The 16,750-nt window shown below is 42.8% G+C and overlaps 1 protein-coding gene across 1 annotated transcript in view; it reads left to right on the top strand.

The window, feature by feature from the left end:
- LOC116522581 (corticotropin-releasing factor receptor 2) overlaps positions 1-16,750 on the top strand; it is a 122,501-nt gene that overhangs the window by 43,256 nt on the left and 62,495 nt on the right. Inside the window, exon 3 of the mRNA XM_032237559.1 lies at positions 15,840-15,925. Within this exon, the coding sequence (XP_032093450.1) occupies positions 15,840-15,925 (86 nt within the window). The remainder of the gene's footprint in view (positions 1-15,839; positions 15,926-16,750) is intronic.

The following is a 16,750-nucleotide window of genomic DNA, read 5'->3' as shown; positions in this document are numbered from 1 at the left end:
AGGACTTTTGCAAATATAACACCCAAATAAAGGAATACAGAATAATAAAGTTGGAAGGGACCTTGGAGATGTTCTAGTCCAACCCCCTGCCTAGGCAGGAAATCCTGTACCACTTCAGACAAATGGCTATCCAACATCTTCTTAAAACTTCCAGTGTTGGAGCATTCACAACTTCTGGAGGCAAGTTGTTTCATGGTTAATTAGTCTATACATCAGGAATTTTCTCCTTCGTTCTAAGTTGCTTCCCTCTTTGATTAGTTTCCATCCATTGCTTCTTGTCCTGCCCTCAGGTGCTTTGGAGAATAGCCTGATTCCCTCTTCTTTGTGGCAGCCCCTGAGATATTGGAACACTGCTGTCATGTCTCCCCTAGTCCTTCTTTTTATTAAACTAGACATACCCAGTTCCTGCAACCGTTCTTCATATGTTTTAGTTTCCAGTCCCCTAATCGTCTTTGTTGCTCTTCTCTGCACTCTTCCTAGAGTCTCTGCATCTTTTCTACATCGTGGCGACCAAAACTGAATGCCGTATTCCAAGTGTGGCCTTACCAAGGCATTATAAAGTGGTATTAACACTTCACGTGATCTTGATTCTCTCCCTCTGTTTATGCAGCCTAGAACTGTGTTGGCTTTTTTGGCAGCTGATGCACCTTCTGGCTCATACTTAAATGGTTGTCCACTATGAGTTCTCTTAACTATCTCAGACTCCTTTATGGTTGTTGTAGGTAGAGAACTACCTATAATTCTTTCCACCCACTCCTAGATTCACTACATGACTGATACATATAGCTGGTCATTATTACTTTCCCAGAGAACTCTTGAGGCCGTTTGGGGATTTATCTGTGCCCTCAAAATGTCTTGAGTCAGAGTGCAATTGATTGTGGAAATTTCTTGGAATTGCTACAAGGATTGTGTTGTAGACAGGAGACAGGTGGTATCGTGTGCCTCCCCCTCCCTGTTGAGGGAGGGGTGTTCAATTCTAACATAAGGGGGCGGGTCTTTTATTCCTCTTTCAAACCAGCGGTCCTCTCTGTCCACAATGTGGCTGGATAAACATAGCAGCCTTAAACCTCAAACTTCCTCTTCAAGAAGTCCTCTACTTTTTATTAAAGAAGGGGAGAGAGACACTGTATTTGATCATGCAAATATTAAATGCTGCTACTAAATAAAGATTTCGTGCACACACCACGAGCTGTCAATTGCACGCTGCGAAAATGATTACAAAAATCACGAATTCTTGCTTTCTCTGCCCCAGTTCTGTGCTGAGAATATCTCTCTTCCTGGAGAGAGATTTTTCTCTTTAATGCAAAATAAGTCCCTTCGTTAAGTTGTGCATGATTGAAATCAGGGAGCAGAAATTTGGCAACTGGATGGTCTCTGGACTTTAACTCTCAGAATTCCACTGGCCAGCATGGCTGGCCAGGGAATTCTAAGAATTGAAGTCCATAATTTTTCAGTTGCCAAGTTTGAGAAATGCTCGTTTAGATCAGCGGTCACCAACTGGTGGTCTGTGAGAAAATGTTGGTGGTCCTCACAAAAATTATTTGCATTTTTTATATTGCACTAAATCAGGGGTCCTCAAACTACGGCCCCTATGCCAGATACGTGCAATGAATGTGTGTGTTGCTGCAAAAAGTCTCCCCCTTCGGAGTCTTTTTGGAGGGTTGGAGGGGGGCAGAAATTCCAATTTGGGGTCTGCTTCAGCCTCCTGGTGGGGGGCTTTGGGCGAAGGCTGGGGGAAAGCACCGCTGGTGGTGAAGAGCCGGAGGGCCTCGTTCCAGTGGGACTGCATCATGGCCTGGAACTGGCTGACCATCTCAGCCTGCTGAGCCTCCAGGCGCCGGCACCTGACCTTACACTCCCACAGGTCTTTCCTCTGCTTGAAAAGCCTATGCTTGTAGTCCTCAGTGAGGTGCTTCTGCTGAGACTCCTTCTCGGTCAGATCCAATTTGAACTGAGCTGTTTTGCCAACTCTTTCTCCTGGGGGCTGCTTAGCTCCAGCAACGGCTTCCTGTTGGGGCCCTAAGGAGCCCAGGTGGGCAGGGGAGGAGTGGCTGGAAGGGGAGGGGCAAGTAGAATCCTGCAAGGCGCCCCTGGATGTGAGTGACATCGAGTTGGCCACACCTATCCAATCACATGCCCACCTAGCTACGCCCACCTAACCGGTCATTAGGCAGATCATATTAGTGGTCCGCGGGATTTAAAATTATGAATTTGTTGGTCCCTGAGGTCTGAAAGGTTGGTGACCCCTGATTTAAATGGTGTATTTTCATGAAGAAATGCATAAAGCACTCCCAACTATCCCAAAGCCCCCACTTTTTTCATTCCCGCATGCAATTTCTGCAGAGTTTGGCCCATTGAGAGGAACCGTTCTGATAGTCCTTGTAGAAAAGGGAAGGCATGCAAGCTGATTTTATTGCCATAATGTTGGAAGCCTGGACTTGATTTAGAAATAGGCTGTCTTCCGGGAGGCAGATTAAGTTCCCAAATTGGCTCTTGCTGTTGAATAAATTGCATATTACAAAACAGCAGCCAAATAAGGGGGCTGATTGAATTACTTCTCCCATCTTCTTTTGTGGCTGAGGATGTTTGGGTGGAGAGAAAAAACAGAATCCTCTAAGGAGTCATTACAGAAGGAGAATATCTTAAGAAGAGATCAAAGCTTTGGATTACTTGGTTAAGGGTTTTCTGCACACGAAAAGGATTTGGACTTTTCAGATCAAGCAACATAAAATAACAGAATAACAGAGTTGGAAAAGCAGTGGTGTGATTCAACCAGTCTAACAGCCGGTTCGCTGGGTATAAATTACTTTTTTCAGTTCCGTTGTAACTAAATGGTCAGTAAATGAATGGTTATAAGTCAAGGACTACTTGCAGTCCAATCTGGAGCTGACTTGGGCACAAGCGATTCTAGGCAACTTTAGCTAAAGGCTTCAAGGCAATGCCAAGGTCTCACCTCCATGGGGAGATCAAACCCATCTTGAAACATGATTCGCATGAGAGTACGGATATTCATAGATTGGAATAGACATGGCAACAGGTCAGCCAATGCGGACTGTTTGGAAACTGAAACAGTATTTGCTGTGTCAGCAACAAGGAGACAGCAAGGAGCCTGGGTGTGGCTTAGCTCAACTGTTCTGTACTGAAGCTCTGAGTCTATGCTGAGCTCAAAACTAGTCTGGTGCTCTAAACTGAAACTGAAACTCTTCTCCTCTGCCTGTGTTTGTACCTACTTACAATCTCTCTACCATGTCGGAAGGACCTGTTTTTGGTATTGTATATTTACTCCATGTGTTACATTATCTATGAAGAGAAGTTAATGAATCCTGCTGAATCAGTTACCTGTGTGTGCTTTCTGGATGTGATTGCTGCAACAAACTCTTGACAGTTCAGCATTCTTAATGCGTTTTGGGGTTGCGAGGGTAGCTCTAATAAATGTGGGACAGAATGGTTTTGAGGATGTCAAGGTTTCTAAAAAATACAGACTTGAACACCGGAGAGACGTGGGAGGTGACCTTGGTAGCAAAGAACTTGAAAACTTAGAGACACTTAGTAGTTTCTCCTTTTGAAAAGTCAACAGAGGAACCGCCAGCGAGCAACGATAGATATATTAAAAAAAAAAAAAATCTCTGCAAGAAAGCAAAGGCTGGAAAAAGTACTCTAAGGAATTTATCAGTGGGCATTGGATGGTCCGAGTTCTTAATTTGCCAATTCTGCGTTTTATAATAATGTCATGCAAATACTAGGACGATTATTTCCCATTATTTATTACTTGTTAGTTTTCTTAGAAGAAAGAAGGCAAGTTCCATTGGTGGTCTTCCCACTTGAAAGACAGGCACAATTGCAGACCTTATATAAAAACAAATCAGGAATCTTTTCACCTGCTAAATTTTACAAGGGTTGGATCAGAGGTGGGTATTCAGCAGGTTCTGACCAGTTCTGGAGAACCGGTAGCGGAAATTTTGAGTAGTTTGGAGAACCGGCAAATACCGCCTCTGACTGGCCCCGCCCCCATCTATTCCCTGCCTCCTGATTGGCTGGGTCTTCTTTTGTTGACAAATAACAGTTGAGTAACTGGGAACAGTTGTTATGTGAATCACTGCAGTTGTTAAGTTAGTAACATGGTTGTTAAGTGAATCTGGCTTCCCCCATTGACTTTGTCAGAAGGTTGCAAAAGGGGATCACGTGACCCCGGGACACTACGACCGTCGTAAACATGAACCAGTTGCCAAGTGTTTGGTTTTTTTAATTACACCGGCATCAGGATACTGCAACTGTCGTAAGTTTCAAAAAAGGTCACTCTTTTCAGTGCTGTCTCAACCACGAACGTTCACTAAATGAACTGTTGTAAGTCAAGGACTGCCTGTATAACATAGGTTTCATCTATGGTAACTGCAGCAAGACTATTAAATGCACCTAAGATGGAAGACTTCCTCAATTTATGACCAGAATTGGGGCCAGAATTTCCGTCGATAAGCAAAGTGGCTGTTAAGAGAGTTGGATCCAATTTTAGAACCTTTTTATGTTAAATTAATCCAAGTTTCCCCCATTGACTTTGCTTGTTGGAAGCTGGAAAGGAAAATCATAGATAGCATTCAAATGATTCTGGATTTCTGCAGTCATTGTAAATGCCTGTTGGTTGCCAAGAGCCCAAATTTTGATCCCATGTTGTAACCATTGTTCGTGTGAGGATTGGTATAATACGCCTTAATACTTTTCTCAAATCGTAATACCTCGACAAAAGTCTGAAAATCCTTTATGGACTTTTTGCTGAAAATAGTCAAAAAATAACTTCATCTAGTCCTCAACTTAAAATTACTCTTTTAGAGACCATTCGAAGGTATGATGGCACTGAAAAAAATGACTTTTGAGCAGTCCTCATTCTTATGACCATTGCGGCATCCTCACAGTCATGTGATTAAAATTTGGGTGCTTGGCAAGCAGCAGGTATTTATGATACACGCAGATAGAAAGAGAACGGGAGAGACAGAGAGAGAGAGAGAGAGAATGATAAAGATAAGGGACGGGTGGATGAATGGATACACAGACAGACATGACAGACACAGACAGAGATGGCAGAAGAGATAGAGACAGGCAGACAGATAGACATAATAGAAGAGATAGAAGAGAGAGAGAGACATGATAGAAGTTAAAGATAGACATGGCAGAAGAGATAGAGAGACAGACAGGCAGGCAGACATATTAGAAAAGATAGAAGAGAGAGAGACATGATAGAAGTTAAAGATAGACAGACATGGCAGGAGAGAGAGAGAGAGTTAGACAGACAAACAGACAGATAGACATAATAGAAAAGATAGACGAGAGAGAGACAGACATGATAGAAGTTAAAACATAGGGAGACATGGCAGAAGAGAGAGACAGACAGGCAGACAGACATATTAGAAGAGATAGAAGAGAGAGAGAGAGAGAGAGAGAGAGAGAGAGGGTAGAAGTTAAAGATGGGCAGACATGGCAAAAAAGATAGAGAGAGACAGACAGACAGGCAGACAAACATATTAGAAGAGATAGAAGAGAGAGAGAGAGGATAGAAGTTAATGATAGACATGACAGAAGAGAGAGAGAGAGACAGAGAGACAGACATATTAGAAGAGATAGAAGAGAGAGAGAGAGGATAGAAGTTAAAGATGGGCAGACATGGCAGAAAAGATAGAGACAGACAGACAGGCAGACAGACATGGCAGAAAAGATAGAAGAGAGAGAGAGGATAGAAGCTAATGATACACATGACAGAAGACAGAGAGAGAGACAGAGAGACAGACATATTAGAAGAGATAGAAGAGAGAGAGAGAGAGAGAGACATGATAGAAGTTAAACATAAGAAGACATGGCAGAAGAGAGAGAGAAACAGAGAGACAGACATATTAGAAGAGATAGAAGAGAGAGAGAGACAGACATGATAGAAGTTAAACATAAGAAGACATGGCAGAAGAGAGAGAGAGACAGAGAGACAGACATATTAGAAGAGATAGAAGAGAGAGAGAGACAGACATGATAGAAGTTAAACATAAGATGACATGGCAGAAGAGAGAGACAGAGACAGAGAGACAGACATATTAGAAGAGATAGAAGAGAGAGAGAGACATGATAGAAGTTAAAGATGGACAGACATGGCAGAAGAGAGACAGACAGACAGATATATTAGAAGAGAGAGAATAGAGAGAGACAGACATGATAGAAGTTAAAGATAGACAATGATGGGTTAGATAAGGTGAGATAGAGAGACTGACAGAGAAAGACGTAATAGAAATTAAAGACAAATAAACATGATAGATTAGAACAGAGGTGCCATTCAGCCAATTCTCTCCAGTTTGGGTGAACTGGCAGTGGTGGCTGCAGGAAGCTCAGCCCACCCACCCTGAGGTAATGCTTGAGGCACTGTAAATGTGCAGAAGGTGGTGTGCATGCGCAGATACGGCGAAGCATTGACATTTGTGAACCAGTAGGGAAGGTAAATGAAGGCAATGATCAGATGATAGGGAGAGACAGACAGACCGATTAAAATAGTTTTATCTAGGCAAAGAAGGGAACCATATCGTGATTATACGTGGTAGAAAGTGCTGGCTCTTGCCACATCTTGTACAGGTGATCACGCTATTAAAATTACGTTTTTTGTGAGAAGATAGTTTTTATTTTGCTCAAGGCAGTTAGAGGAAGCCCAGCTACATCACATCCAGCCTGCTTCAAACCGTTTCGCTTTGGGGGGGGGGGGTGGAGGGTCAACAACCCTCAATGCCCCTAAAATGGAAAGGATGCTTTTAATGGGCGATGTTAGCCTGCAAGACCCTTTGTGACTTCATACCCTAGTAAACAAGGTTTTACTGCCTTGTTTTCACAGCTATGCATAACTAAAGTTGAGAATATATCGGACTTTAATTATGGTGACCAGCTGTGAACCCTGTTCAGAAAATAATTGGCGCACGGCCCTCGGCTGCTGCTTCTCTCCGCTCCTACATTTCTCAATCATAATTCGATTTGTCTTAAGCTGCTACAATGCAAAATACGTCACAACTAGTCGGTTTTGGATACCTGTGCTTTGCTACGGAACTAGGTGATTGGGCTTGATAAATTGACAGTTAAAGCTTGAACATTAGTCAGTAGTTGTGATAGGCCTCTCCTCCCCCCCCTTCTCTCCCTCAGGCTGGCCCCCATCGATCCTCTCCTTCTCTTTTTGTTATCCCCTTCTCTTTCTGCGCGCCGGGAGCAACCCACCCCTGCTGCAGGCTCACCTTTTGCAACCATCCAAGTAAGCCGGGAAGCCATATTCACTTAACAACCACGTGACTAGCTTAACAACTGGCAGTGATTCACTTTATAATGGTGGCAAGAGAAGTCATAAAATGGGATAAAACTCACTTAACTGTCTTAATTCACTTAACAACCGGCAACAGAATTTCATTTTTAATGTGCACCAGTGTGCCCACAGCGAAAAATGGCAATAAAGATTATCTATCTATCTATCTATCTATCTATCTATCTATCTATCTATCTATCTATCTATCCATCCATCCATCTATCTATCTATCCTTTTATCTATGGAGCAGAGGTGGCGCAGTGGTTAAATGCAGCACTGCAGGCTACTTCAGCTGACTGCAGTTCTGCAGTTCGGCTGTTCAAATCTCACCGGCTCAGGGTTGACTCAGCCTTCCATCCTTCCGAGGTGGGTGAAATGAGGACCCGGATTGTTGTTGGGGGCAATATGCTGACTCTGTAAACCGCTTAGAGAGGGCTGGAAGCCCTATGAAGCAGTATATAAGTCTAACGGCTATTGCTATTGCTAACTGCTATTTATATCATCTGTCCATCCATCCATCCATCCAGTCTATTTATCTCTATCATCTGTCTGCCTGTCTACCCGTCCATCCATCCTTCCCTCCCTCCTCCCTCCATCTAGCTATCTAGCCTGTCTGTCTGTCTGTCTGTCTGTCTGCCTGCCTGCCTGCCTGCCTGCCTGCCTGCCTGCCTGCCTGCCTGCCTGCCTACCTACCTACCTACCTACCTACCTACCTACCTACCTACCTACCTACCTACCTATCTATCTATCTATCTATCTATCTATCTATCTATCTATCTCTATCATCTGTCTGTCCATCTGTCCATCCGTTTGTCTGTCTATCTCTACCATCTGTCTGTCCGTTTGTCTGTCTGTTTGGCTATACGGCTGTCCATATCCATCCATCCATCCATCCATCCAATCTAGCAACTGAAGATTTTGGCTCAGTTGTGGTTATTAATTGAAGTAGTAAAGTACCTTGTCTTCAGCTCCTTAACTATTATGCAAAGCAGCTACCAGAAGCCCTTAACGTATGACCATAATTGAGCCTGGAATTATGATTGTAAGTTGTGCTGGTTGTTAAGCTGGTCACTGTGTGTGATGTCATGCCTGATATTAACTACCTTTTACGTGGAGTTTCTTAAGTGGATGCTGAAATTGTTAAGCGAACCCTGTGTCATGAAGCAAATGCTGCAGCCATTAAGACAACCCATTTTAGCCAATGGGCAATATTATTTTTTTTGCCAGAAACCAAAACTAAACCACGGATTTCCAGAAAAAAAGAATTGAGAGGTTTTTGGTGCTGTATGAGCTTGCTTGTTTTCTTGCAGATGTTTCATTACCCAAATTAGATAATGAAGCTCAGAGAGCACTAAGGGCCCCTCATTTCAATCCTGAGCAACAAATATTTTCCTTTGTTAGCAAAAAAAAGAAGAAGTTATATATCACAGTTGTAACCGCGGGATAGTGCAAACAGCCATAAATGTAGGGTAATTGCCAAATGAAATCACATGATCATGGGGGGGGGGCAGTCATCATAATATTGAAACCAAGTCATTAATTCTGGAGAGGTCCATTGTAACTTCAAATAGTTGCTAAGCCACGAGTAGAGGACTGCCTCTAATTATGCACAGATCTTCAGATTTTTCCACATGTTGCAACAAGATGACTCCGAATTGCGTAAACATGCTTTTCCTTTCACTCAAAAAATGAATGTTTTGGAGATGGAAATAATATTGTAATTTTGCATTTCAAAAGAATCTCCTTCCTATATGTTATGTGCCCTTTCCAAAAGGACTGCCTGGAGGCAGATAGAAATACGACATTTTTGCGTGGATTTTAAGAGGGTATTATGGGGCCATGCATAAACAGAGAGGAATGGAGTTATGAGAGTCTTGTTTGTGTGGAAGCGAACGTGACTGGAAATAAAGTTATGTGAAAAAAAGTTGCTGGTGTATCTTACAGTTTATGATTTATCCCTTTGTTGCTTGTATGTATAATGAGAGCTTATGCAGTGGAGAAAAATTCCTTGTGTCCAATCACACTTGGACAGTATGTTCTTCCGTTCTCTTCCATCTTCCCTTCCCTTCCATCTTCCTTTCCCTTCCATCTTCTCTTCCCTTCCATCTTCCTTTCCCTTTCATCTTCTCTTCCCTTCCATCTTCCCTTCCCTTCCATCTTCCCTTCCCTTCCATCTTCCCTTCCCTTTCATCTTCTCTTCCCTTCCATCTTCCTTTCCCTTTCATCTTCCCTTCAATCTTCCTTTCCCTTTCATCTTCTCTTCCCTTCCATCTTCCCTTCCCTTCCATCTTCCCTTCCCTTTCATCTTCTCTTCCCTTCCATCTTCCTTTCCCTTTCATCTTCCCTTCCATCTTCCCTTCCCTTTCATCTTCTCTTCCCTTCCATCTTCCTTTCCCTTTCATCTTCCCTTCCATCTTCCTTTCCCTTTCATCTTCTCTTCCCTTCCATCTTCCTTTCCCTTTCATCTTCTCTTCCCTTCCATCTTCCCTTCCCTTCCATCTTCCCTTCCCTTTCATCTTCTCTTCCCTTCCATCTTCCTTTCCCTTTCATCTTCCCTTCCATCTTCCTTTCCCTTTCATCTTCTCTTCCCTTCCATCTTCTCTTCCCATCTTCTCTTCCATCTCTTTCCTTCCCTTCCATCTTCCCTTCCATCTTCCCTTCCCTTTCATCTTCTCTTCCCTTCCATCTTCCTTTCCCTTTCATCTTCCCTTCCATCTTCCTTTCCCTTTCATCTTCTCTTCCCTTCCATCTTCCCTTCCCTTCCATCTTCCTTTCCCTTTCATCTTCTCTTCCCTTCCATCTTCCTTTCCCTTTCATCTTCTCTTCCCTTCCATCTTCCCTTCCCTTTCATCTTCTCTTCCCTTCCATCTTCCTTTCCCTTTCATCTTCTCTTCCCTTCCATCTTCCTTTCCCTTCCATCTTCTCTTCCCTTCCATCTTCCCTTCCCTTCCATCTTCCTTTCCCTTTCATCTTCTCTTCCCTTTCATCTTCTCTTCCCTTCCATCTTCCCTTCCCTTCCATCTCCCCTTCCCTTCCCTCTTCCCTTCCCTTCCATCTTCCTTTCCCTTTCATCTTCTCTTCCCTTCCATCTTCTCTTCCCATCTTCTCTTCCATCTCTTCCCTTCCCTTCGTTTAGCACATTCAAAGTTACAACTGAACTTTGCATTGGAAAAAATGACCTACAACCAGTCCTCGGACTTACGACCATTGCAGCATTCCCACTCGCTTTATAAAAATCCGAGTGCTTGGCAACCAGCAGATTGCTCCGAAGGTTTCTTCCATCCTGTGGTCACCTGATTTGCCCTTTGCAACCTTCCCAGTTGTTTTGTAAATGGGGGAGGCCAGATTCGCTTAATGACTGCATGAGTCCATTAACAACCGCAGTGATTTGCTTAACAGCCATGGCGAAAAGAGTCACGGAGGCAGACATAACTCGCTTAAGAACCTTGCATAGCAATGGAAATAGAACATAGAATAACGGAGTGGGAAGGGACCTTAGAGGACTTCTAGTCCATCCTCCTGCTCAAGCAGGAAACCTTGTGCCACTCCAGATGAATGGCTGTCCATTTGTCTTCTTGAAAACCTCCAGTGACGAAGCACCCACAACTTCCAGTGGCAAGCTGTTCCACTGAATTATTGTTCTCACTGTCAGGACATTTCTCCTTAGTTCTAGGTTGAAGTCTGTAGAGATTCTCAGTCACCCAGGCCACGGTTGACCCAAAGGTGCTTTTTCAAGAGGCAACTGGACTTTCTGTTGTTGTTGTTGTTTTTAAGACGTTTCACTTCTCATCCAAGAAGCTTCTTCAGTTCTGGCAGGATAGAGGGGAATGGAAAGATTTATATTCCTTGCAGACAGCTGGTCATTTGCATCAAAGGTGGTATGCTGCTAGTTTGCACCAGTTTGGTTGAACCAATAGTGTTGGCAGCATGACGTTCCACCCCGTCTCCCCCCACATGCCCCCGGACATCCTCAAGGACCTTCGTGCATGCGCATAAGGTTCTGTGCATGCCCAGACACATGGGCTCCCACTACCGAAGCAGTAGAGAAGAAAATAGAATACCATTTCTGATCTGCATCCTTTTACAGTGTCACTGAAGCACTTGGAAATTCTACAGACTTTTAGCTATACACTTCGGGAGGAGCACCTTGTGAATGGTGTGATAGTAGGAATGGATTTCTGGAGGAAAAATTGTAGACTACAGGAACTAGAAGCACTAACTCAGGTGACCCCCGAGGACACAGATAAATCTCCAAGTGCTTCAACGGCCCTCTGAAAGAATGCAAATGGACCAGCTGTCTGCAAGAAATATAAATTCTTCCATTTCCCACTATCCTGTCAGAGCTGAAGAAGCTTCTTGGATGAGAAGCGAAACAACTTCAAAGAAAAAAACGGGAAAGTCCAGTTGCCTCCTGAAAAAGCACCTTTACTTCTAAGTTAGTTCTTTCCTCGGTCATAAGTTGAGGACTACCTGAATTTGCTTTGTTTGGGATGCCAGAAGAGAAAAACAGACCATTCCCATCGTGGTTACCACAATGTGAAAAGGATGTTGAGACTTTAGAACAGGGGTGTCCAAACTTGGGAACCTTGAGACTTGTGGACTTCAACTCCCAGAATTCACCAGCCTGGCTGGTGAATTCTGGGAGTTGAAGCCCACAAGTCTTAAAGTTTCCAAATTTGGACATCCTTGTTCTAGAAAGAGTGCAGAGAAGAGCAAAAAAGATGTTTAGGGGACTGAGGGCTAAAACATATGAAGAACGATTGCTGGAATTGGGTATGTCTAGTTTAATGAAGAGAAGGACTAGGGGAGACCTGATAGCAGTCTTCCAATATCTCAGGGGCTGCCACAAAGAAGAGGGAGTCAAACTATTCTCCAAAGCATCTGAAGGTAGGACAAGAAGCAATGGGTGGAAACTAATCAAGGAGAGAAGGAACTTAGAACTGAGGAGAAATTTCCTGACAGTGAGAACAATTAATCAGTGGAACAGAAGTTGCCTCCAGAAGTTGTGAATGCCCCAACACTAGAAGTCTTTAAGAAGATGTTGGATAGCCATTTGTCTGAAACAGTATAGGGTTTCCTGTCTACGCAGGGGGTTGGACTAGAAGACATCCAAGGTCCCTTCCAACTCTGCTATTCCGTTAAAGTCTTTTTCACAGGTGGAATTTTTCTGAAGACAGAAGGCACTTTAAAAAAAAGGAAGGGGGGAGAGAAACTATATAGATATAAGCATTGATTTCTACTTCAACCCCACTGCCACCCCAGTGGAGAAAATAAATCATTTGTTTTCTGTTCTCAAGAAAAAAATCCACCTCCTTCTTGTCTGAATCTGGTTGAATCATCATAAAAATTAGATTGTGGATAGTCTGCCTTCAACATGAATATATTCATCACTGAGGAAATGAATTTATGACTTTTTTTAAAAAAAAAATTGCTGGCAAAATAATGTGAGGGGGCTGGATGCTGAAAAAATTAATTCCTTAGATCGGAAGAAAAGCCCTGTCACTTGGAAATGGGTTAAACAATTAGAACAATTGATATGATTCAATTTTTTTTTAAATGTCGTGATTATCATAATTTTATGCTTGCCTGGTGTGTGTGTATTCTGTATGTCTCTCTTTCTGTATTGAAACAAGTTTGATCTCCCTGTATTACCTTTCCACGCCGGTTTCTAATTCCAGACAATTGAAGAGAATGTGAACCTTTTTACAATGAATCTAATATTCAAGTAAGCAGTTCTGCTGCGTTTCCTCAGGGTTTTCTGTGTTTGGAAAAAATGAAAATGGTTAGGAAACTGGATTCTTTAGAAAGCAGGCTGCACAATGGTCAATACTTCATGGGAGGGAGGTCAAAAAGGACAAAATGGAAGGATGGAGTTGAGGCCAGAATCATTTTTACCAGGGATCACAAAAGGAAAACAGAGGTGGACTATATTTAATGCTACATATTTTAATGGCGGCAAGACTGGTTTTTGGACAAAAATGGAAAAATAAAGAGACTCTCTCGGAACAAGAAATAATAAAGAAGATACTGACGTGCGCAAAGATGGACAGACTGACTCTAGAGCTCAAAGACAAGGGTGAGACGGAATATCACAAAATCTGGGACAAATTAGAAAGAGTGCAGAGAAGAGCAACAAAGACGATTAGGGGACTGGAGGCTAAAACATGAGGAACGGTTGCAGGAACTGGGTATGTCAAGTTTAATAGAAAGAAGGACCAGGGGAGACATGATAGCAGTCTTCCAATATCTCAGGGGTTGCCACAAAGAAGAGGGAGTCAAACTATTCTCCAAGGCATCTGAGGGAAGAACAAGAAGCAATGGGTAGAAACTAATCAAGGAGAGAAGCAACTTAGAACTGAGGAGAAACTTCCTGACAGTTAGAACAATTAATCAGTAGAACCGCTTGCCTCCAGAAGTTGTAAATGCCCCAACACTGGAAGTCTTTAAGAAGACGTTGGAGAGCCATTTGTCTGAAAAGGTCTAGGGTTTCTTGCCTAGGCAGGGGGTTGGACTAGAAGACCTCCAAGGTCCCTTCCAGCTCTGTTATTGTATTGTATTGTAAATGAATACCGATGGTTAGAAATGTGGGGGGGAAAGGCTGGGACGGAAGAACACGGATAAGTTAAGAATTGGATAATATGGTATTAAGAATGTATGATAGGTAGGAATTGGATACATGTATTTGTATGGTTAATAATTATATTTTTAAAAAGGATCAATGGAGAGGTAATTTTTTTTTTTGGTAACGTTTTTTATTTTTCCCTTTCAAATTCATTCATAGATACTACATTCTTATAATTGCTATTTAATGGAGAGGTAATCTGACTGACTACACACACCTGTGTAATGGATATAAAATGTAATTGTTGTAAGATCCAAACACTATATGGAAACGCTTATGCCAGAAATGTCGCACTATGTCCAATGTTTTTAGTGTTTATCTAATAAAAAACTTTTAAAAAAAAAAGCAAAATGGTGTCATAGCACCAGAAACCAAACCTAAGGAAGGGAGTTGCTACTGGGTCATTCACCTTTAAAAGAAAGTGTAATCCTCGACTTACAACCATTCATTTAGTGGCCATACAACAACATCACTGAAAAAAAAGTGATCGTTTTTTCATACTGACAACCATTGCAGCATCCCTTGGTCACGTGATCAAAATCCAGCCATTCGGCAACTGACTCATATTTATGACGGTCCCAGGGTCACATGATCCCCTGTTGCCACCTTCTGAACAAAGCCAGATTCATTTAACAACCATGTTGCTCACTCAACCACTGCAATGATTCTCTTAATAACTGTGGCGAGAAAGGTCATTAAAATGGGGCAAAACTCACTTAACAGCTTAACAACATAAATGTTGGGCTCGATTGTGTTTGTAAGTCAAGGACTGCCTGTGTACCTACGGATGCTTTGTCCTAAATTCTGAATTTCACCGATCTATATCATATTCTTTGCTTCTTGTAATTCGTGGCAAGTGAGATTATGTTTGATTAGAATAAAAGGGGGTGACATCAATAGAAACACAACAGAATAAACGAATGGTTGAATAACCTTGTGATTTTGGAGTCCCATTATGTTAGCAATAGAATAACAGAGTTGTAAGGGACCTTGGAGGTCCTCTAGTCCAACCCCCTGCCTAGGCGGCAAACCCTACACCACTTCAGACAAATGGCTATCCAACATCTTCTTAAAGACTTCCAGTGTTGGGGCATTCACAACTTCTGGAGAAAAGTTGTTCCACTGATTAATTGTTCTAACTGTGGCAACGTGGCTCATTTTCCCTGTGTTTCGGATTGCTGAAATATTGGCTCAAGGGCTTTTGCTGCTGTTCAGATCCCTTTGTCCCAGTACATATGTGATCAACATCACCTGGGCAGAAAATTATAATTTTTATCATATTTGCAGCTGCTTAGCAAAGTTTCCCTGTGAAGCAGGGGTGGGTTCCTGCCAGTTCTAACCTCTTCTCTAGAAGAGGTTCCACAAATCTTCAGTGCCATTTAGACAGGTTCCAGCTCCCTCCCCCTGCCCGTCCGCACATCATCAAGATGAAGAGCAAGAAGAGGAATTCTGGGAGTTGAAGTCCACAAGTCTTAAAGCTGTCAAGTTTGAACACCCCTGGGTTTTTTTTTTCTAAAGGGTTAGGGGTGCAAGTGTCTTGTAACTTGATAGCTTTAAGACTTGCGTGCTTCAAATGCCAGAGTTTCTGAGCCAACATTTTGGTTGCTAAGCAAGAGCATTGTTAAGTGAGTTTCTTCACATTTTACAAGTTGGCCACACCCACCCAGTCACATGGCCCGCAAGCCACTCCCACCCAGTCACATGGCCAGCAAGCCACTCTTACAAAGCAGGCCACACCTACAGAAGAGGTTCTAAAAAAATTGGAAACCCACCACTGCTGTGAAGTCAGGGCTGATTTCCATATTTCAGACTTTTATCCTTTTTTTTTTTTTAAGACAGAGTTGTGTTAATGCTTTTGTTTGGAAGTTTGGCTCAATGTTTCTGCTGGTGTCTCTTTCCTCCCCTTAGGAAATGCGTATCGAGAATGCATGGAAAATGGGACATGGGCTTTCAAAGTTAATTACACGCAGTGTGAACCGATTCTCGACGAAGAGGTAGGTTGATCTGTGGTTGGTTTTCCTGGGTGGAGGAATCAGATTAAGAGGGGTGGGCAGGTGGATTCAAAAATGCCAAGGTGGACCGAAGCCTCACCCCCTTTTGATTGTGTGGTTGCACCCATCCATCTTCATGTTTTCCTACAATTTCTAAGTAGGTGCATCTAGTAAAAGGTAAACCTAACGGGCATAAGTTGAAGGTAAAGGTTCCACTCGCACATATGTGCTAGTCATTCCCGCCTCTAGGGGGCTCATCTCTATTTCAAAGCCGGAGAGCCAGCGCTGTCCAAAGACGTCTCCGTGGTCATGTGGCCAGCATGACTAAATTCCAAAGACGCACGGACCGCTGTTATCTTCCCACCGAAGGTGGTCCCTATTTTTCTACTTGCATTTTTACATGCTTTTGAGCTGTTAGGTTGGCAGAAGCTGGGACAAGTCACGGGAGCTCACTCCGTTACGCGTCGCTAGGGTTTTGAACTGCCGAATTGCTGACATTTCTGATCGACAAGCTCAGCGTCTTAGCCACTGAGCCACTGCATCCCTGTTAGTGCATTTAGAAAGAGAGTCGAAATCTGTTATTTGCAGAGTCAAAATCCTTTGCATGCAGGGTTCAAAATCCTTTGCATGCATCACACAGGTAAACATGTGAGCATGTGGCTGCACCAAGCATCTCACACATGTTGTCCAGGAAGGAAGGATGAAAAATAAACTGAACAATTGCACAACATGCCCATTTTAAAAATTGTTCCCCATCCCACTTTCTGAAGGCCAAAAATAAATGTAAACTTCCTCCTTGGTATTCAGTCTTAAGAGTACAAATCCTAC

The sequence above is a fragment of the Thamnophis elegans genome, chromosome Z, assembly GCF_009769535.1.
Source record: "Thamnophis elegans isolate rThaEle1 chromosome Z, rThaEle1.pri, whole genome shotgun sequence".
In the NCBI taxonomy this organism is placed as follows: domain Eukaryota; kingdom Metazoa; phylum Chordata; class Lepidosauria; order Squamata; family Colubridae; genus Thamnophis; species Thamnophis elegans.
Note: the sequence above shows the minus strand (reverse complement) of the source record. Positions and strands in the feature narration are given on the sequence as shown.